Here is a 22,870-nt window from a genome sequence, read left to right as displayed (position 1 = left end):
CAGTGTTTAATACAGTAGGGAAGGAATTCATAAGGCCCCATTCCTGGGTCGGTCTTGCATGAGAGGAAAAGGAGGGTTAATCATTTTGCAATGCAGTCTGCTGAAAATGATGGAAAGCACCCCGCTACATAGCAACTGCCGCTGTGGTCAAAGTTGGAATTGCCACACAACACATTTTAAGATAGTCAAGACTCTGTTGCCATCTGGCGACTAAAGTGGATAGTGCACGCCCAAAGTATGTCACGTTTCATGCGTCAGGTAAACGGCGACGAAACAGGGCCAGGTAAATCCCCTTCATACTGTAAATAACCGCTTAAGTTAATTAACCAACTCATCAAGTCTTGCTTACGTGTAAAAGTAACAACATAACTTCTGGTTCCACTGCACTGCAGTGTGATGTGTGTGTGTGTGTGTGTGTGTGTGTGTGTGTGTGTGTGTGTGTGTGTGTGTGTGTGTGTGTGTGTGTGTGTGTGTGTGTGTGTGTCCCCTCACGGTAAAGTGAGTAAATAATATTCATAAGTAAAAAAACTGTCTGCAACGGATAATCTGCAATTTCTCGGCTCAATGGTCAGTTTGTGGGCAGCATGAGAGAAATGAATCCACTCAAGCACAAATAGAATTTGGGGGAGTTTCAACACCGTTTCCTTAAAACTGCATTACATAACGTAAATAGATATTTCAACTTCTTTAAAATGTCATTACGGAGAGATTAAGTAGCACTTTGAATTACCATGGGCAGAGCTGCTATGTTATTGACTCAATCATGGTCAGCCTCAGTGGTTCTGGTCCTCATTGGGACTTTGGAGGGTCCTCACTTCCTGACTCTTGGTCAACATTTTCCTCCTCGCATCTTCCACACACGTAGCACCTTTGTCAGCTCACTTTCACTTTCAGTTATTGCTCTTCATTTATCTACAGTAGGAAGGGGATTCATATCGCCCCCATTTTTCGCGGTTTACCTGACATATGAAACACGACAAAATGGGAGGTGCCCTATCTACTTCAGCCGCCAGATGGCAGTAAAGTGTTGACTATCTTAAAATGTGTTTTGTGGCAATTCCAACTTTGACCACAGTGTCAGTTGTCACGTAGAAGTGGCATTTTCCATCATTTTCAGCAGACTGCATTGCAAAATAATTAACCCCGCCCCCTTACTCTCATGCAAATTGAAACCTTGTTTGACTCTACATGTGTTCACTAACATTTTTGTGATACTTACAAGATTTCCCCTACATGTAAACGATAGTGGCGCACCGCCACTGCTAGATAAGTGCCGCCAGACCTTCAAAATACGCTTTTTTACGTAAAAACATTGTTTTTTTTACATAAAAACAAATTTAAGTAACATATTGTATGAATAGATGTACTGTAAATAGTCTACTATTTATGTACTATTGTCCATAATAAGTTTGAAAAACATCTGAACTATCATACAAATGTTTCTATATGCTTTATTTTGAAAAACAAAAACAAACGCATGCAATCATCCATGCTAATTTTGGTTAACGTGTCTATGAGCTAATCCATTGCACAAACCCCGTTTCCATATGAGTTGGGAAATTGTGTTAGATGTAAATATAAACGGAATACAATGATTTGCAAATCATTTTCAACCCATATTCAGTTGAATATGCTACAAAGACAACATATTTGATGTTCAAACTGATAAACTTTTTTTTTTTTGGCAAATAATCATTAACTAGAATTTGATGCTAGCAACACGTGACAAAGAAGTTGGGAAAGGTGGCAATAAATACTGATAAAGTTGAGGAATGCTCATCAAACACTTATTTGGAACATCCCACAGGTGAACAGGCAACTTGGGAACAGGCGGGTGCCATGATTGGGTATAAAAGTAGATTCCATGAAATGCTCAGACATTCACAAACAAGGATGGGGCGAGGGTCACCACTTTGTCAACAAATGTGTGAGCAAATTGTTGAACAGTTTAAGGAAAACCTTTCTCAACCAGCTATTGCAAGGAATTTAGGGATTTCACCATCTACGGTCCGTAATATCATCAAAGGGTTCAGAGAATCTGGAGAAATCACTGCACGTAAGCAGCTAAGCCTGTGACCTTTGATCCCTCAGGCTGTACTGCATAAACAAGTGACATCAGTGTGTAAAGGATATCACCACATGGGCTCAGGAACACTTCAGAAACCCACTGTCAGTAACTAGAGTTGGTCGCTACATCTGTAAGTGCAAGTTAAAACTCTACTATGCAAGGCGAAAACCGTTTATCAACAACACCCAGAAACGCCGTCGGCTTCGCTGGGCCTGAGCTCATCTAAGATGGACTGATACAAAGTGGAAAAGTGTTCTGTGGTCTGACGAGTCCACATTTCAAATTGTTTTTGGAAACTGTGGACGTCGTGTCCTCCAAAGAGGAAAAGAACCATCCGGATTGTTATAGGCGCAAAGTGTAAAAGCCAGCATCTGTGATGGTATGGGGGTGTATTAGTGCCCAAGACATGGGTAACTTACACATCTGTGAAGGCGCCATTAATGCTGAAAGGTACATACAGGTTTTGGAGCAACATATGTTGCCATCCAAGCAACGTTACCATGGACGACAATGCCAAGCCACGTGTTACATCAACGTGGCTTCATAGTAAAAGAGTGCGGGTACTAGACTGGCCTGCCTGTAGTCCAGACCTGTCTCCCATTGAAAATGTGTGGCGCATTATGAAGCCTAAAATACCACAACGGAGACCCCCGGACTGTTGAACAACTTAAGCTGTACATCAAGCAAGAATGGGAAAGAATTCCACCTGAGAAGCTTAAAAAATGTGTCTCCTCAGTTCCCAAACGTTTACTGAGTGTTGTTAAAAGGAAAGGCCATGTAACACAGTGGTGAACATGCCATTCCCAACTACTTTGGCACGTGTTGCAGCCATGAAATTCTAAGTTAATTATTATTTTAGTTTATGAGTTTGAACATCAAATATCTTGTCTTTGTAGTGCATTCAATTGAATATGGGTTGAAAAGGATTTGCAAATCATTGTACTCCGTTTATATTTACATCCAACACAATTTCCCAACTCATATGGAAACGGGGTTTGTACGTTAGCATTAAGCTAGCAGCAATTGACGTCAACACTCATCCTGCATAACTGTATTGCTTTTTTCAGTTTATTCCAAACTAAATTATTAATTTAACGCGATTCCTACATGTATGTACACGCCATACTATACTTTCCTTAGTGTGGTTAGTTTTACAGTGACTTCATTGTGGAGAATATTAACAAAACACACCAAGTTATTTTTTTCATCTGTAATTCAAAGGACTGTTTACATATTTGGTAAAGTAAGTTGCAACATCCAGGGAGAGCAGAATATAGTGAAATTGCATTGAACAAAGAGCAAAGTCTACCAAGTCAAATGCTATGTGTGTTAAACTGTCAGGATCTGCTGGTCTTGAACCCCAAGATGCAAAAATGACAGGCGTAGCGCAGGAAAACACGATTTTAATGTCAAAAAGGAAATAGTGCAACTGGTAAGTGCACATGCAGGGAAAACAGCAACCAGGCAACTGGAAACAGGAAAACAGGAGACAATCATCAAGCCCTGACTGGAGGGCGAGGCAGGCATAAATAGCAGCCTGATTGGCAACTGCAACCAGGTCTGCCAGGCTGCCAATCAGGGACAGGTAAGGGAAACGAGTGCTCAGGGAGACATGCAGGAAGTGGAACTAAAATAAGAGCGCTGACAGGAAATAAACAAACACGCAGGAAAACCCAAACAAAACCAAACTGTCAGTAACAATTCTGACATTAAACATTGCTAATAAAGCGGATTCCGGTTCTGATAATATAAAGGACAAATATGTTATTATTAATAACTAACAACATATTTTTGTTTTCAAATATATTGTTTAGCCTTCCTAAAGAAAATACACGCATCATTGCATATCAAAATGAGCATGACGTCATTTATATGATGATGTCATATTGATCACCTCGAACTTAACATGACTATTGCGCTTTAATTGTCGTCATTTCTTGTTTCCTGTTTGGGCGTTGCAGGCACATTTTGTCTAGTGGCCCACTTTTCCTACAAAATAAAAGAGGATGAACGTACCATTATTCAGACTCATTTACATTGCAGTGCCATAGAGTCTGGCATTAGCATCCTACTCCAATGATGCGTGGAAAGTGTACACACAGGAATTAGGGTCCTAAAGAGAAACTGTTAGCTGCGTCTGTGCCTGTAGCAGTGAGCACACCATTGCCTACTATAACCCGTTTGCTTCCGATACAATACCAACATTGGAGCCTTGAGTATTGGCCGATACCAATATTGATCCAATACAATACCAGCAGGAATCACACATACTTTCATTATTTTGTAGTGTGAAATGTTTGCAGAGGTTTGATCGAATTCAATGAGTCAAACAGAGAACAATGGTAGAGATGAAAAACAGTAACATATGCTGTTGTCGCTAAGTTGAAGTTGAGAGGTGTTTTTGGCAACACCGAGTGTCACAGAACTTCATGATGTTTATGTAAGGACGCAGTACATTGAATGATGCGGACACGTTTATTACTGGATACTTTCTATTACGTTTCTGCCTTGGAGACTTTGTATGTGTAAGTAATATGCAACTATAATTATTTGATACTTGTTTACATTGACACATGCTGTTTTGGACATGTGCTATTCAATGAAGGACACTTATTACAAGCTTGTAGGGTTGTCCCGACACCAATATTTTGGTACCGGTACCAGAACCAAAATGTATTTCGATACTTTAATACTTTTCTAAATAAAGGGGAGCACAAAAAATGGCAGCATTGGCTTTATTTGAACAACATTTCTTTACCGTACATTAAACATATGTTCTCTTATTACAATCAAAGAACAATTTTGGCCTTAAATAAAATAGTGAACATATAAGACAACTTGTCTTTCAGTAGTAAGTAAGCAAACAAAGGCTCCTAATTTGGCTGCTGACCTATGCAGTAACATATTGCGTCATTTTCCATTCTATTATTTTGTCAAATTATGAGGGACAAGCGGTAGAAAATGTATTATTAATCTACTTGTTCATTTACTTTTGTTAATATCTGTTTATTTTCTGTGCTAACATGTTCTATCTACACTTCTGTTAAAATGTAATAATCACTTATTCTTCTGTTGTTTGAATGCTTTACATTAGTTTTGGATGATACCACAAAATTGGCTATCAATCCGATACCAAGTCGTTACAATGGTCATAATTAAAATCCTCACGTGTCCAGGCACATATTTCCTGAGTTTATAAACATAATATAACATTTTAAAAAAAGGGAAAAAAAGATTTTGTGACACTAAAAAGTATTGATGTAATCATTGTAGTATCGACTAGATACGTTCTTGTACTTGGTATCATTACAGTGGATGTCAGGTGTAGATCCACACATGGTATTTGTTTACATTCAGGAGCGCTAGCTTGTTGTTAGCAGTGAGCTATTGTATCCTCCCATGGTGTGTAGTGAAGCATGTTTAGTAGGGGTGTGGGAAAAAATCGATTCAAATTCGAATCGCAATTCTCACGTTGTGCGATTCAGAATCGATAATTTTTTATTTTTTTATTTTTAAATAATGTTTTATTTATTTATTTATTTTTAAATTAATCAATCCAACAAAACAATACACATCAATACCATAACAATGCAATCCAATTCCAAAACCAACCCGACCCAGCAACACTCAGAACTGCAATAAACAGAGCAATTGAGAGGAGACACAAACACGACACAGAACAAACCAAAAGTAGTGAAACAAAAATGAATATTATCAACAACATTATCAATATTAGTTACAATTTCAACATAGCAGTGATTAAAAATCCCTCATTGACATTATCATTAGACATTTATAAAAAATAAAAATAAATGAACAATAGTGTCACAGTGGCTTACACTTGCATCGCATCTCATAAGCTTGACAACACACTGTGTCCAATATTTTCACAAAGATAAAATAAGTCATATTTTTGGTCCATCTTTTGAGGGTACATCTCCAGGAAGCTACTACCCTAAACTAACACCCTACTCGGATTGTTAATAATTAAATGTAAATAATCAAATGTAGATACTTTTTCTTATGCTCTCTCTCTCTCTCTCTCTCTCTCTTTCTCTCTCTCTCTCTCTCTCTCTCTCTCTCTCTATGTCCACTACTTGCTGTCCATATCCTATCAAGTCAAACCTACACTGTTTCAATGTCCATTTCTCTGTTCTCAATTGTTGATGACTGAAGTGATGATAACAACCAAACCTAACCCCCCCTCCCACCCCACACCCCGGATTGTAAATAATGTAAATAATTCAATGTATATACCCTGATGATTATCTTGTGTGATGACTGTATTATGATGTTAGTATATATTTGATATTATATATCTGTATCATGAATCAATTTAAGTGGACCCCGACTTGAACAAGTTGAAAAACTTATTCGGGTGTTACCATTTAGTGGTCAATTGTACGGAATATGTACTTCACTGTGCAACCTACTAAAAAAAGTCTCAATCAATCAAAACCGGTATACTGTACAACCCTACTAGCTTGTGTGCTCTCATGTGCTTAGCTGTTGTGTAGCTGCTAACTTATAGTAACATATAGCCTACCTTGTTTACCTTTTCAATCAATCAATCAATGTTTATTTATATAGCCCTAAATCACAAGTGTCTCAAAGGGCTGTACAAGCCACAACGACATCCTCGGTACAGAGCCCACATACGGGCAAGGAAAACTCACCCCAGTGGGACGTCAATGTGAATGACTATGAGAAACCTTGGAGAGGACCGCTTGGTGACTTTAACAAGGGAAATTTGAGCCAGGAATTACCAAAGTATAGACAGTTTATTAAATGCCCGACCAGAGAGGAGAACACGCTGGATCACTGTTACACTACATTGAGCAAGGCTTTTCATGCAGTCCCGCGCGCTGCTCTTGGACTATCAGATCACGTGATGGTGCACTTAATCCCTTCATACAGACAGAGACTGAAACTGGCTAAACCTGTTATGAGGAACATTAAGTGTTTCACCGCCGAGTCTGTGGACGAGTTGCGTGCTTGCTGGGAAACGACAGACTGGGAGGCAATTGGAGCGGCCACGAACAATCTGGACGAGTATACGGACACTGTGACCTCATACATACAGTTCAATGAGGCGCGCATCATTCCAACGCGCACCAGGGTTTGTTATAACAACGACAAGCCCTGGTTCACACCCAAGCTCCGACAGCTGCGCAAGAAGAAGGAGGCTGCGTGGAGAAGCGGGGACCGAAGGACATACAGAGAAGCGAAGTACCAGTTCACCAGGGAAGTGGAGAAAGCTAAATCTGTGTACTCTAACCGTCTACAGGAACAGTTCCGCTCCAATGATTCTGCGGCAGTTTGGAGAGGTCTAAGGGCCCTTTCGAACTATAAGCCCAAAACCCCCCAGGCCCTGAATGACCGGACTCTCGCTCAGGACCTCAACACACATTACTGTCGTCATGAACGGCCTTCAGCTCATCAAAGCCATGCTCCCCCCACCATCACCCTCCCCACCAATGCCAGCACATCATTAAAGGAGTTAAAGGACTCCAATGACATCACAGGACTCCAAAAACATAAGACTGTAAAGACCCTCTCCATCAAAGAAGATGATGTACGCCGGCAGTTCTTGAAGCTGAATACGCGGAAGGCCCCCGGGCCGGATGGTGTCTCCCTCTCCACTCTCAGACACTGTGCGGACCAGCTGGCTCCTGTCTTCACTGACATTTTTAACACCTCTCTGGAGCTATGCCGCGTGCCGTCCTGCTTTAAGACCTCTACCATTGTCCCTGTCCCCAAGAAAGCACGGATCACAGGACTAAATGACTACAGGCAGGTCGCGCTGACGTCTATGGTCATGAAGTCCTTTGAGCGCTTGGTCCTGCCCCACCTCAAGGACATCACCGCCCCCCTCCTGGACCCACTGCAGTTCGCCTACAGAGCCAACAGGTCTGTGGATGATGCAGTGAACCTGGCCCTCCACTTCATCCTGGAGCATCTGGACTCCCCAGGAACCTACGCTAGGATCTTGTTTGTGGACTTCAGCTCTGCCTTCAACACCATCCTCCCTGGACTGCTACGAGACAAGCTCTACCAGCTCAGCGTGCCCGACTCCCTCTGCAGTTGGATTAATGACTTCCTGACAGACCGAAGACAGCACGTACGGCTGGGGAAGATTGTCTCGGACAGTCGAACCACAAACACTGGTACTCCTCAGGGCTGTGTACTCTCCCCCTGGCTCTTCTCCCTGTATACAAACTGCTGCACCTCCAGTCACCAATCCGTAAAACTGCTCAAGTTTGCGGATGACACCACCCTCATCGGGCTCATCTCGAATGGCGATGAGTCCGCCTACAGGAGAGAGGTGGACCGGCTGACGTCCTGGTGCAGCCTCAACAACCTGGAGCTGAACGCCCAGAAAACAGTGGAGATGATCATGGACTTCAGGAAAGTCACAGCCTCACCATCCCCCCTCACCCTGATTGACTCTCCCACCCCCGTCCCCATTGTGGACTCCTTCCGTTTCTTGGGCACCACCATCACCCAGGACCTCAAGTGGGAGCTGACCTTCAGCTCCCTCATCAAGAAGGCCCAGCAGAGGATGTATTTCCTGCGGCAGCTGAGGAAACTTAAGGTGCCGACAGAGATGCTGGTGCAGTTTTACTCAGCCATCATAGAGTCCATCCTGACCTCCTCCATCACAGTGTGGTTCCCCGGCGCCACAGTCCAGGATAAGAATAGACTGCAGCGCATCGTACGTGCTGCTGAGAAGGTGATTGGCTGCAAGCTCCCATCCCTCCAGGACTTGTTCTCCTCCAGGACCAGGAGGCGTGTGGGTCGGATCACAGCTGACTCTTCTCACCCTGGACACACACTATTCTCCCCTCTCCCCTCAGGCAGGAGACTACGCTCCATCCAGACCCACACCTCCCGCCACCTGAACAGTTTTTTCCCCTCGGCCATCAGGCAAATGAACAATAACTCCTAACAGCAGCTCCTTGAATTCCTTGAATTCCTTGAATCCCTTCTAAGTCTATCTGATAGCTCAGTCACAGCTCTTTTTATACCAAATATGTGTTATATGTGTTTTATGTCGCACGTTTGCACCAAGAAAAATTCCTAGTTTGTGAACCCGTTCTCAAACAATGCCAATAAAACAATTCTGATTCTGATTCTGATATTGGGACACCATTGTGGCCAGCTATTAAGTCGTCTGTTTTCATCGCAAAATCCCACAGTATTCTGGACATCTGTGTTGGTGAATCTTTTGCAATTTGTTTAATGAACAATGAAGACAGCAAAGAAGAAAGCTGTAGGTGGGATCCGTGTATTAGCGGCCGGCTGCAGCAACACAACCAGGAGGACTTCGAGTTGGATAGCAGACGCGCTACCGTGAGTACGCAGCTTTGGCTTCCAAACATTTGATCGCTTGCCCGTACGTGCGTGCCGCTATGTGCATGTCACGTACTTAACTTTGGGGAAATATATGTGCTGTATGAACTTTACGGAGGTGAACGGTACTTTGGGCTGTGGGATTGAGTGTGTTGTGCGGGTGTTTGATTTGTATTGGCGGGTTATATGGACGGGAGGGGGGAGGTGTTTGTTATGCGGTTTAATTTGTGGCATATTAAATATAAGCCTGGTTGTGTTGTGGCTAATAGAGTAGATATATGTCTTGTGTTTATTTACTGTTTTAGTCATTCCCAGCTGAATATCAGGTCCCACCCGCCTCTCACAGCATCTTCCCTATCTGAATCGCTTCCACTGCCCTCTATTCCTTCACTCTCACTTTCCTCATCCACGAATCTTTCATCCTCGCTCAAATTAATGGGGTGATCGTCGCTTTCTCGGTCCGAATCGCTCTCGCTGCTGCTGGCCATGATTGTAAACAATTAAGTAAGCCTTTAAGTGAACAATGCTTTTCAGGAGAATATAAATGATATAAATGGTTTCAAAAATGCATAGTTGTATCTTCCTGACATTCTGAACATCCCCCTTTCCTTCCCTCCTAGTGTGGCATACCTCTTCTCCGCTGCGGTAGATGAGAAGGTCGAAGGGAATGGCGGCCACCATGTCGATGAGGAACCATCCCTTGAAATAGTGCACGGCGATGCGCACAGGGTGACTCACCACCTCGTCGTTGGAGTTGACGTACGTTGTCCTGTGAAAAAAAAAAAATTGCTCATTATCATTTTCTACTTGAACTACTAATCTTATATAACCATACAACTGATACAGTCACTGCTTGAAGACGTCATTCCCACCTGAAGTTGATGAGGATGTCGATAATGAACATGATGTCCACTATGAGGTCCACCACATTGAGAGGAGAACACGAGTATCCAAAGATATGCATGGCTACCTCTTCCTGAGATGACAAGATTACATCAAAACACCAAAGATAATCAATAAGAGGAAGGTAAAATTAGCTGTTAGAGTGGAGCGTCTGCAGGTACATGAACATGCACCATCTTGACTAAAATATTTGGACACCTCAACATCTACAATGTAAAAAAAAAGTCAATAGATTTTATGGTAAAAAACAAACAAACTGGCAGATCACTTGCCAGAATTTTATCGTACAAATAAAAATTAGTAATTTGGTTCAAAAACCACCAAACATTTTTACGGTATAATTCTTGCGATTGAGCAACCTTTTTTAAAATGTTTTACTGTAAAATCTACAGATTTGTTGTGCACTGCCAAAATATATTTTTTCATCAAAAGTTAAATTAATTTGCAATAAACGACTATAGAGTTCATGGTAATTTTACTGTAAAAATAACAGCAGTATTATTTTTCAATTTACAGTCATTTGGTGCAAAAACTACCGTCAATAATTCTGGCGACAGAGCCGTTTTTTTACTCTTAAAATTTCCTTTTTTTTTTTTTTTTTTGAAATGATGTATTGTTAAAAATAGGTCAGTAGATTATACAGTAAAACATTTGCAGCTTGCTGGAAAAATAAAAGTGGAATTTTACAGAAAAATTCGGTCGACAGAGTTTTGCTGTAAAATCTCCAGATTGCTTCTTAACCCCCAAAAATATTTTTGCTTTAAGTTAGGAGTGTCCAACCATTTTCCACCGATGGCCGGATACGTATTTTGCAAAAAAAAACAATGCTAAAAACAGGCAATAGGTATATATTTAAAGATAAAACTTTGTGTCAGCTTTTTCTTTTAATACGTAAGAAAGTGTATTATTAATAGTGTCAAAAAGTCAGCCTTTTTTTTTTTTATCACATTACATATTTTTTGTGCTTTTTTTTCTCTACATTTTTACTGTTGTATTTTTTTGTTTGACTTCGTTTCTAAAATATGCTGTGGACCAACAAAACCTGAGCTGTGGGCCACACTTTGAACACCCCTGCTTTAAGAGAATGTAAGATATCTATCTATCTATATATATATATATATATATATATATATATATATATATATATATATATATATATATATATATATACATATATATATATATATATACACAAACCCCGTTTCCATATGAGTTGGGAAATTGTGTTAGATGTAAATATAAACGGAATACAAGGATTTGCAAATCATTTTCAACCCATATTCAGTTGAATATGCTACAAAGACAACATATTTGATGTTCAAACTGATAAACATGTTTTTTTTTGCAAATAATCATTAACTTTAGACTTTGATGCCAGCAACACGTGACAAAGAAGTTGGGAAAGGTGGCAATAAATACTGATAAAGTTGAGGAATGCTCGTCAAACACTTATTTGGAACATCCCACAGGTGAACAGGCAAATTGGGAACAGGTGGGTGCCATGATTGGGTATAAAAGTAGATTCCATGAAATTCTCAGTCATTCACAAACAAGGATGGGGCGAGGGTCACCACTTTGTCAACAAATGCGTGAGCAAATTGTTGAACAGTTTAAGAAAAACCTTTCTCAACCAGCTATTGCAAGGAATTTAGGGATTTCACCATCTACAGTCCGTAATATCCTCAAAGGGTTCAGAGAATCTGGAGAAATCACTGCACGTAAGCAGCTAAACCCGTGACCTTCGATCCCTCAGGCTGTACTGCATCAACAAGCGACATCAGTGTGTAAAGGATATCACCACATGGAACACTTCAGAAACCCACTGTCAGTAACTACAGTTGGTCGCTACATCTGTAAGTGCAAGTTAAAACTCTCCTATGCAAGGCGAAAACCCAGAAACGGCGTCGGCTTCGCTGGGCCTGAGCTCATCTAAGATGGACTGATACAAAGTGGAAAAGTGTTCTGTGGTCTGACGAGTCCACATTTCAAATTGTTTTTGCAAACTGTGGACGTCGTTTCCTCCGGAACAAAGAGGAAAATAATCATCCGGATTGTTACAGGTGCAAAGTTGAAAAGCCAGCATCTGTGATGGTATGGGGGTGTATTAGTGCCCACGACATGGGTAACTTACACATCTGTGAAGGTGCCATTAATGCTGAAAGGTACATACAGGTTTTGGAGCAACATATGTTGCCATCCAAGCAACGTTACCATGGACGCCCCTGCTTATTTCAGCAAGACAATGCCAAGTCACGTGTTACATCAACGTGGCTTCATAGTAAAAGAGTGCGGGTACTAGACTGGCCTGCCTGTAGTCCAGACCTGTCTCCCATTGAAAATGTGTGGCGCATTATAAAGCCTAAAATACCACAACGGAGACCCCCGGACTGTTGAACAACTTAAGCTGTACATCAAGCAAGAATGGGAAAGACTTCCACCTGAGAAGCTTAAAAAATGTGTCTCCTCAGTTCCCAAACGTTTACTGAGTGTTGTTAAAAGGAAAGGCCATGTAACACAGTGGTGAACATGTCCTTTCCCAACTACTTTGGCATGTGTTGCAGCCATGAAATTCTAAGTTAATTATTATTTGGGAAAAAAAAAATAAAGTTTATGAGTTTTAACATCAAATATCTTGTCTTTGTAGTGCATTCAATTGAATATGGGTTGAAAAGGATTTGCAAATCATTGTATTCCGTTTATATTTACATCTAACACAATTTCCCAACTCATTTGGAAACGGGGTTTGTTAAAGCTGTAGATATTATGTGAATGGGCTGGCACGCCAAGGATGGGCCTTTAAGGTATATTGGCGCTCCGTCCCTCTACCTACGTCCGTGTACACAGCGGCGTTTTAAAAAGTCATTAATTTTACTTTTTGAAACCAATACCGATAATTATGAAACCGATACCGATAATTTCCGATATTACATTTTAAAGCATTTATCGACCGATAATATCCGCAGTCCGATATTATTGGACATTCCTAATACATATACATACATATATATATATATACATATACATCAGGGGTGTCCAAACCTTTTCTACTGAGGGCCGCATACGGAAAAATTAAAGCCTGCGGGGGCCATTTTGATAGTTTTCATTTTCAAATCATAACAAAATATATGGATTTTGGGTTTTTTTTTACCTTTAGGGCTCCCGGGGACCATAATGTGTCTAAGTCATTAGAATGTTAAAAACAAGTCAAATTATTTTTCTTTTGTTTTTATTTAACGCTTACAGTAAATCTCTACAGTATATCAGCTTCAGGTTGATATAAAATTTAAAAAAACAAAAAGGTTTTATGCCTTTTCTGTCAAGACTACTTTGTTTTTTATAATAAAACTGAAATATGCAGTATTTCCCCTACTGCCCAAAACATTCAGAAATCAATGTTTGGTGTGAAGTAATTAGAGCCTTTAAAACATCAATAATGCAAGACACCATTGATATTAATTCATTGTTATTTTTGAGTAATCACAGTGAAAAGATAAATAAAATCCCATTAAATATATTTAGGATACAAAATGTGCCCCACTCAAAGTGATACATTATTAGTTTTTTTTTTACTTTCAACACTTAAGTTACGAGATCAACTTCAGATATATCTGTCAATTTTAGGTTTGAACTATTATTGTGTTTGTTTTATGCTATTTTGTCAAAGAAAACGATGTTTTTGTATGGCAACCACACAATATATGCAATATTTTCCACATAAAACATTTTAAAGTGAAATATTTGGAGCCTTGATTAGGTCAATAATTCATTATAACATTGATATTTTATTTTTTTTAAGCAATGGCCATAAAAGAAAAATAAAGATGGACAAAAGAAAAACAACAGCCTGCATGGCAGCTTTGTGTCAACATTGCAACTTTTTCTAGTTAATGTTTATTTTTTATTTTTGCAATAGCATTTCCAGAATGTGTGGCGGGCCGGTAAACAATTAGCTTCGGGCCGCAAATGGCCCCCGGGCCGCACTTTGGACACCCCTTTGATTGATTGATTGATTGAGACTTTTATTAGTAGGTTGCACAGTGAAGTACATATTCCGTACAATTGACCACTAAATGGTAACACCCGAATAAGTTTTTCAACTTGTTCATTTTTTTATTTTTTTTTCCATTTATTTATTTATTTCAGGCAATGACAAAGACGTACAAGTTGACAAAACATAATAATATAAATTAATATAGTGCATTATTGTCCAGTTTTGCCTGAAAGGGAGTGGGAAGAAGATAATTTATTTAATCCCACCCCCAGTTCTCCATTCAGTGATTATTCACATGAGTTTCACTCTCACTTTGTTCAAGGATTATAATGCAGATGTTGTATCATAGTGGCATTACCACAGGTAACAATAATTATTACACTGTAACAATAATTTGTATCAACAATGTAGGAATAATGAATATACCAACAATGGTAATAGACATCATAGCAATAATGGTAATAGACAACATAGCAATAATGGTTAGGAAAAATTGAGCACATGTTAACACTTTGAGACAGAGTATAGCAGCAGGTCAAATTAAAGACCCTCATCTCTATATTTGAACCAGACCCCATGTTTGTATAATAGTTTAAATCGATTAATAGTTTGGCATTGCTTGTGTTGTAAGTCCAGTTTGTTCCATAGTTTTACTCCGCATACAGACACACACAAACGTTTAGGAGTGGTTTGAGCTCTCGGCAATAAGAAATATCCAAAGCCTCTCAAGTTATGAGATTGCACTCGTCTTATAAAAAAACGTTGTAGATTAGGTGGCAATAATTTCTTAAAAGCTTTATATAAGATTATTAATGTATTATATTTAACAAGGTCATCAAATTTGAGCAACTTTGATTGCATAAACAGATTATGAGTGTGTTCTAAATAACCAACGTTGTGAATGATCCGTACTGCTCTTTTCTGTAATATGATCAGAAGTGTAAACTTCTTCTCACTCCTTTTCAAATATGTAAAAAAAAAAGAAGGAAAAAAAAAAGAAAAGAAAAAGAAAGTCCAATGCTCATTTGTTTTTGTTTTTTATTCTCCATTGTTTTTCATTTTGTTATAATGGCTGTTAAGGCTATAGCACTGTATTGGATCAGGCTTGCTCTTGTTTTTATGCATATTTGAAATAAAAATATATCAATCAATCTATCAATCAATCAATCAATCAATCAGAGGATGAATTGTGTTTTGGTAAGTATTCCCCCATACTTCAACACAGTATGTAAGGTATGGCAGTACCAAGGTGCAGTATAGAGTACGGAGTGCATTTTCATTGAGGTATAGTTTTGCTTTGTTTATAATTGAGAGGCTTTTGGAGATTTTTGTTTTAATGTGTCTGACATGAGGTTTCCATGATAGTTTACTATCAATTATTACTCCCAAAAATGTATTCTCATTTAAGATTTCAATTTGGGTACCATCAATACTTATTTTCTGTTCAGACGTTATGTTGCGATTTCCAAACATTACTATCTTAGTTTTATTTATATTCAAAGATAATTTATTTGTGTCCATCCATTTTTTTTACTATGTTTAGTTCTGTGTTTACTGTATTTATGAGCTCATTATAGTCATCACTACTGTAGAATAAATTTGTGTCGTCTGCAAAAACTATACATTTCAGTATTTTGGATGCATTAAACATATCATTAATATATACATTAAACAGTTTTGGCCCCAACACTGACCCTTGGGGGACACCACAAGCAATGCCAAGAGTATCAGATAAAAATGTACCCATTTTAACAAACTGTACCCTCCCTGTTAAATAACTTTTTAACCATCACCAGCCAGCCCCCTAATTCCATATCTTCCCATTTTATCTAGTAGAATTGAATGATTAATGATATCAAATGCTTTCTTTAGGTCAATAAAAATACCAACTGCATATATTTTATGCTCCAGTGCATTAGTATTTTCCTCAACAGCTTCAGTTATTGCCATTGAAGTTGTTCTTTTGGACCTAAAGCCATACTGACCGTCATTGATTATATGATGCTTCTCAAGAAAAGATTCAAGTCGAGAGTTAAATAGTTTCTCTAAGATTTTTGAGAACTGAGGCAAAAGAGAGATTGGTCTGTAATTGGTGAAAGCGTGTTTGCTGTCACTTTTGAAGAGCGGAGTTACTTTAGCGATTTTCATTTGACTTGGAAAGCAGCCAGTCTGGAATGATAAATTACATATATAAGTTAATGGTTTTACAATATTCAGGGTAACCTTTTGAACCAATATCATGTTGATATCATGGCAGTCAGTGGAGCACTTACTTTTACACTTCCGCACAATGTTTGTCACTTCCTGCTCATTTGTAGCTGAGAGGAAGAATGACGAAGAATTCTGTTCAATAGTTGATTTTGTAACTCCATTGTCTGGGATATCAACAGCCAATTTAGGACCAACATTTACAAAAAAACTATTGAACTTGTTTACTACATTACTCATATTATAATCTTCACCGTTTTCATCAATAAAGTAATCAGGATATGTCAACTTGGAATATCCTTGTTTTATTAGACTATTCAAAACATCCCAAGTTCCTTTTATATTATTTTTGTTTTCATATAGTTTTTTTTGATAATATAACCGTTTGCTTGTTCTTATAATGTCAGTTAATTTATTTTTGTACTTCTTGTATCATTGTTCGACTTCTTTTGTTTTTATTTTGATGAAAAGTTTGTAGAGATTGTTTTTCTTTTTACAGGCATTCATTATCCCTTTTGTGATCCAAGGGCTATTTTTATTTTTTCCTTTTATAAAATATCCTTTTACGGGGCAATGTTTATTATGCAGGGAAGTAAAGATGTCTAAAAAAATTACAATAAGCACTGTCCACATTTGGTTCTCTGTATACTGAAGTCCAATCCTGAACTGCTAAACTATTGTTTAGGGCACAGATTGTTTCCTCAGTTGTTATTCGTTTAGAGATTTTTGCCATAGTGTCTTTGGTTTTCTTGAGATGACAGTCATATAAAGTAAAAACAGGTAAATGGTCAGTGATATGACATATAAATAGGCCACTGGTGACTTGATTTCCCATAATGTTTGTAAAAATGTTGTCAATGATTGTGGCACTATGTGTTGTTATTCTGCTTGGTTTGGTTATGGTTGGATATAGAGACAAGCTGTACATTGTGTCAATGAAGTCATCAACATGTTTTTGCTTGGTTGAGTTTAACAAATCAATGTTAAAATCACCACAGATAAATATGTTTTTTTGGTTCACAGAGGAAAATAGTTTACCCATCCACTCATTGAAAGTTTCTATGCTTGAACCAGGTGCCCGGTATACACAGCTCATGAAGATATTTGTCTTTTTGTCATTTAGGATTTCCACTGTTAAACATTCAAATAATCCATCGACTGCTATGGTCATGTTTGTTAAAACTTTAAATGTAACAGATTTATGAATGTACAATGCGACCCCTCCTCCTATTTTATTTATTCTGTTTATGTATGTTAATTCATAGTCATTCAGACTAAAATCAATACCTTTATCACTGTTAAACCAGGTTTCAGTGATTGCAACAATGGTAAATGGATGACTAAATTCTTTCAAGTAATCCTTGATAGCCTCAAAGTTAGTGTACATGCTTCGACTATTGAAATGTATTATTGATAGACTATCTTCTGATTTTACACTGTTTTTATATTGTTCGCGGGTAAAATAATTACAGTTTTTAACAATCGCAGAGAAAAAATTATTATCAGGGTCTATGTCCATATCAGTCTCTGTTGTGGTGTGCTCTTGATACTCACACATGTCCAGTTCTTTGTTTAAGTCGGGGGTCCACTTAAATTGATTCATGATACAGATATATACTATCATATATACTATCATCATAATACAGTCATCACACAAGATAATCACATTGAATTATTTACATTTTTTACAATCAGGGGTGTGGAGGGGGTGGGGGGTAGGATATGGACAGCAAGTAGTGGACATATAGAGAGAGAGAGAGAAAGAGAGCGAGAGAGAGAGAGAGAGAGAGAGAGAGATCAGAAGGCATAAGAAAAAGTATCTGCATTTGATTGTTTACATTTGATTATTAGCAATCCGGGGAGGGTGTTAGTTTAGGGTTGTAGCTGCCTGGAGGTGAACTTTTAGTGCAGTTTTGAAGGAGGATAGAGATGCCCTTTCTTTTATACCTGTTGGGAGCGCATTCCACATTGATGTGGCATAGAAAGAGAATGAGTTAAGACCTTTGTTAGTTCGGAATCTGGGTTTAACGTGGTTAGTGGAGCTCCCCCTGGTGTTGTGGTTATGGCGGTCATTTACGTTAAGGAAGTAGTTTGACATGTACTTCGGTATCAGGGAGGTGTAGCGGATTTTATAGACTAGGCTCAGTGCAAGTTGTTTAACTCTGTCCTCCACCTTGAGCCAGCCTACTTTAGAGAAGTGGGTAGGAGTGATATACATATATACATATACACATATACATATATATATATATATATATATATATATATATATATATATATATATATATATATATATATATATATATATATATATATATATGTTTTTTAATCACTTTTAACCAAAATGATTTCAAACTTTTTTAATACATAGAGGAATATAAAATGTTCTAAATAGAGTTTGATGTATTTATTGTTCAAGTTAATATAGCCTAAGGCCCTAAAGACTTTTTTAAACCTGACCTCGTTCCACACCTACCGTGTCGTTGAGGAGGAAAGCGGCAGAGTAAGGTGTCAAGATGGCGGTGTAGATGACCAGCAGCAGGATGAGCCAATCCCAGACCGCCTTGAAGGGGCTGTAGTGCAAAACCGTCCAACTGTGGATGCGAGGAGCTTGAAGTTTGTATTCCGGCAACACGTCGGCGCCCAGAGACAACACCTGCACAGAACGAGAGAGATCAACAAAATGATCAACAACGAGAAATTTCCTGGGGACATTTTGAGTGGGCCTATCTGTGTTGTGAGCCTCCAGTTAAAGACACACTTTGGGCTAACCCCACATCTTAACCCACTTTTTTAAAGGCAAATGCTAATGTTGCTAATAGCTAGCATGCTAAACAATAGTACCGAGGCAGCTAGTTCTATAGTGTCCTTACATCATCCATTCATCCATTTTCTATCGCTTGTCCCTTTCGGGGTGGGGGTAGTTGGAGCCTATCCCAGTAGCAGGTTACAACCTGGATAAGTGGCCACCTCATCACAGGGCCAACACAAATAGATTCCATTTATAAATCAGTCCCTCCAGAATTCCAAGATGTTGACATGCTAATACCAACTAATCCCCGCAAATTTTGCACTATCTCGCATTTTTGTCCAACTTTTTGTCTAATCAAAACTAATGTTTGTATCTTCAGTAGACGAAGCAGGAACAACAACACGTAACAATTGTTACCACACAATTGTTGTCCCGCATAGCTCAGACCGACTTCCAGTTCCCGTTTACAGCACTAAGCCTTCTGGGTAATCTAGTGTCTTCTTAGTTTACATGTATTCATATACATATTTAAAGGCCTACTGAAATGATTTTTTTTTATTTAAACTGGGATAGCAGATCCATTCTATGTGTTATACTTGATCATTTCGCGATTTTGCCATATTTTTGCTGAAAGGATTTAGTAGAGAACATCGACGATAAAGTTCGCAACTTTTGGTCGCTGATAAAAAAAAGCCTTGCCTCTACCGGAAGTAGCGTGACGTCACAGGTTGAAAGGCTCCTCACATTTCCCCATTGTTTACACCAGCAGCGAGAGCGATTCGGACCAAGAAAGCGACGATTACCCCATTAATTTGAGCCAGGATGAAAGATTCGTGGATGAGGAACGTGAGAGTGAAGGACTAGACTGCAGTGCAGGACGCATCTTTTTTCGCTCTGACCGTAACTTAGGTACAAGCTGGCTCATTGGATTCCACACTCTCTCCTTTTTCTATTGTGGATCACAGATTTGTATTTTAAACCACCTCGGATACTATATCCTCTTGAAAATGAGAGTCGAGAACGCGAAATGGACATTCACAGTGACTTTTATCTCCACGACAATACATCGGCAAAGCACTTTAGCTACGGAGCTAACGTGATAGCATCGGGCTTAACTGCAGATAGAAACAAAAGAAATAAGCCCCTGACTGGAAGGATAGACAGAAAATCAACAATACTATTAAACCATGGACATGTAAATACACGGTTAATGCTTTCCAGCCTGGCGAAGCTTAACAATGCTGTTGCTAACGACGCCATTGAAGCTAACTTAGCAACGGGACCTCACAGAGCTATGCTAAAAACATTAGCTATCCACCTACGCCAGCCAGCCCTCATCTGCTCATCAACACCCGTGCTCACCTGCGTTCTACAATCGACGGCGCGACGAAGGACTTCACCCGATTATCCGTGCGGTCGGCGGCTAGTGTCGGATAGCGCGTCTGCTATCCACCTCAAAGTCCTCCTGGTTGTGTTGCTGCAGCCAGCCGCTAATACACAGATCCCACCTACAACTTTCTTCTTTGCAGTCTTCATTGTTCATTAAACAAATTGCAAAAGATTCACCAACACAGATGTCCAGAATACTGTGGAATTTTGAGATGAAAACAGAGCTTTTTGTTTTTAATTCAATGGTGTCCGAATACTTCCGTTTCAACGATTGACGTCACACGCATACGTCATCATACATCATACATCTATCAGACTGCGTGGTCAGTAGTAGTGGGTTTCAGTAGGCCTTTAACATGTATTTATCCCGGGTAAGACAATCAAGAACATATTTTCTTATGCAATGCTGACCTCGCCAAGAGGCATCGTTTACATGTTAGAGATGTTGAAGTGTAGAGGTGGGAATCTTTGGGCACCTCCCAATTCGATTACGATTATGATTCCATCCATCCGTTTTTTACCGCTTGTCCCTTTTGGGGTCGCAAGGGGTGCTGGAGCCCATCTCAGCTGCATTCGGGCGGAAGGCGCGGTACACTCTGGACAAGTCGCCACCTCATCACAGGCGATTATGATTCATGAGCCATAATTCGATTAATTATTATACTGTACATTTAATTATTAATACAATTATGAATATGTCCTCAAGAGTCCTCCTTTGGCTATTGATGTATGTAGTATGTAGTATTGTGTCATTTTCTGTTTATATATATATATATATATATATATATATATATATATATATATATATATATATATATATATATATATATATATATATATATATATATATATACATATATTAGGGGTGTGGGAAAAAATCGATTCGAATTCGAATCGCGATTCTTATGTTGTGCGATTCAGAATCGATTCTCATTTTTAAAAAAATCAATTTTTCTTTTTTAATTTATTTTAAAAAATATTTTAAATTTTATTTTATTTGTTTTAATTTTTAGTAATCAATCCAACAAAACAATACACAGCAATACCATAACAATGCAATCCAATTCCAAAACCAAACCCGACCCAGCAACACTCAGAACTGCAATAAACAGAGCAATTGAGATTATCATTAGACATTTATTAAAAAAAAAACAATGAACAATAGTGTCACAGTGGCTTACACTTGCATCGCATCTCATAAGCTTGACAACACACTGTGTCCAATATTTACACAAAGATAAAATAAGTCATATTTTTGGTTCATTTAATAGTTAAAACAAATTTACATTATTGCAATCAGTTGATAAAACATTGTCCTTTACAATTATAAAAGCTTTTTACAATAATCTACTACTCTGCTTACATGTCAGCAGACTGGGGTAGATCCTGCTGAAATCCTATGTATTGAATGAATAGAGAATCCTTTTGAATCGGGAAAAAAATCGTCCGCTGGATGCATTAAACAATGTAACAAGGTTTTCCAAAATAAATCAACTCAAGTTATGGAAAAAAATGCCAACATGGCACTGCCATATTTATTATTGAAGTCACAAAGTGCATTATTTTTTTTAACATGCCTCAAAACAGCAGCTTGGAATTTGGGACATGCTCTCCCTGAGAGAGCATGAGGAGGTTGAGGTGGGCGGGGTTGGAGGGGCGGGGTTTTGGGGTAGGGGGTAGCGGGGGTGTATATTGTAGCGTCCCGGGAGAGTTAGTGCTGCAAGGGGTTCTGGGTATTTGTTCTGTTGTGTTAATGTTGTGTTACGGTGCGGATGTTCTCCCGAAATGTGTTTGTCATTCTTGTTTGGTGTGGGTTCACAGTGTGGCGCATATTTGTAACAGTGTCAAAGTTGTTTATACGGGCACCCTCAGTGTGACCTGTGTGGCTGTTGACCAAGTATGCTTGCATTCACTTGTGTGTGTGAAAAGCCGTAGATATTACGTGACTGGGCCAGCACGCAAAGGAGCTCTGTAATTCTCCCTACATCCGTGTATACAGCGGTGTTTTAAAAAGTCATACATTTTACTTTTTGAAACCGATACCGATAACTTTGAAACCGACCCCGATAATTTCCGATATTACATTTTAAAGCATTTATCGGCCGATAATATCGGCAGTCTGATATTATTGGACATCCCTAATATATATATATATGTATGTATGTATGTATGTATGTATGTATGTATGTATGTATGTATGTATGTA

General features: G+C 38.8%; 1 protein-coding gene across 4 annotated transcripts in view; it reads right to left on the bottom strand.

The window, feature by feature from the left end:
• kcnh2b (potassium voltage-gated channel, subfamily H (eag-related), member 2b) overlaps positions 1–22,870 on the bottom strand; it is a 692,512-nt gene that overhangs the window by 56,431 nt on the left and 613,211 nt on the right. For all 4 annotated transcript variants that reach the window (XM_062021529.1, XM_062021530.1, XM_062021531.1 and 1 more), the window contains 3 exons: positions 19,000–19,179; positions 10,294–10,397; positions 10,052–10,190 (listed from right to left, as the gene is read on the bottom strand). In XM_062021529.1, the coding sequence (XP_061877513.1) occupies positions 10,052–10,190; positions 10,294–10,397; positions 19,000–19,179 (423 nt within the window). The remainder of the gene's footprint in view (positions 1–10,051; positions 10,191–10,293; positions 10,398–18,999; positions 19,180–22,870) is intronic.

The sequence above is a fragment of the Entelurus aequoreus genome, linkage group LG15 (assembly GCF_033978785.1).
Source record: "Entelurus aequoreus isolate RoL-2023_Sb linkage group LG15, RoL_Eaeq_v1.1, whole genome shotgun sequence".
Classification (NCBI taxonomy): Eukaryota; Metazoa; Chordata; class Actinopteri; order Syngnathiformes; family Syngnathidae; genus Entelurus; species Entelurus aequoreus.
The sequence above is the reverse complement of the archived record's forward strand: the minus strand, read 5'-3'. Positions and strand labels throughout refer to the sequence as shown.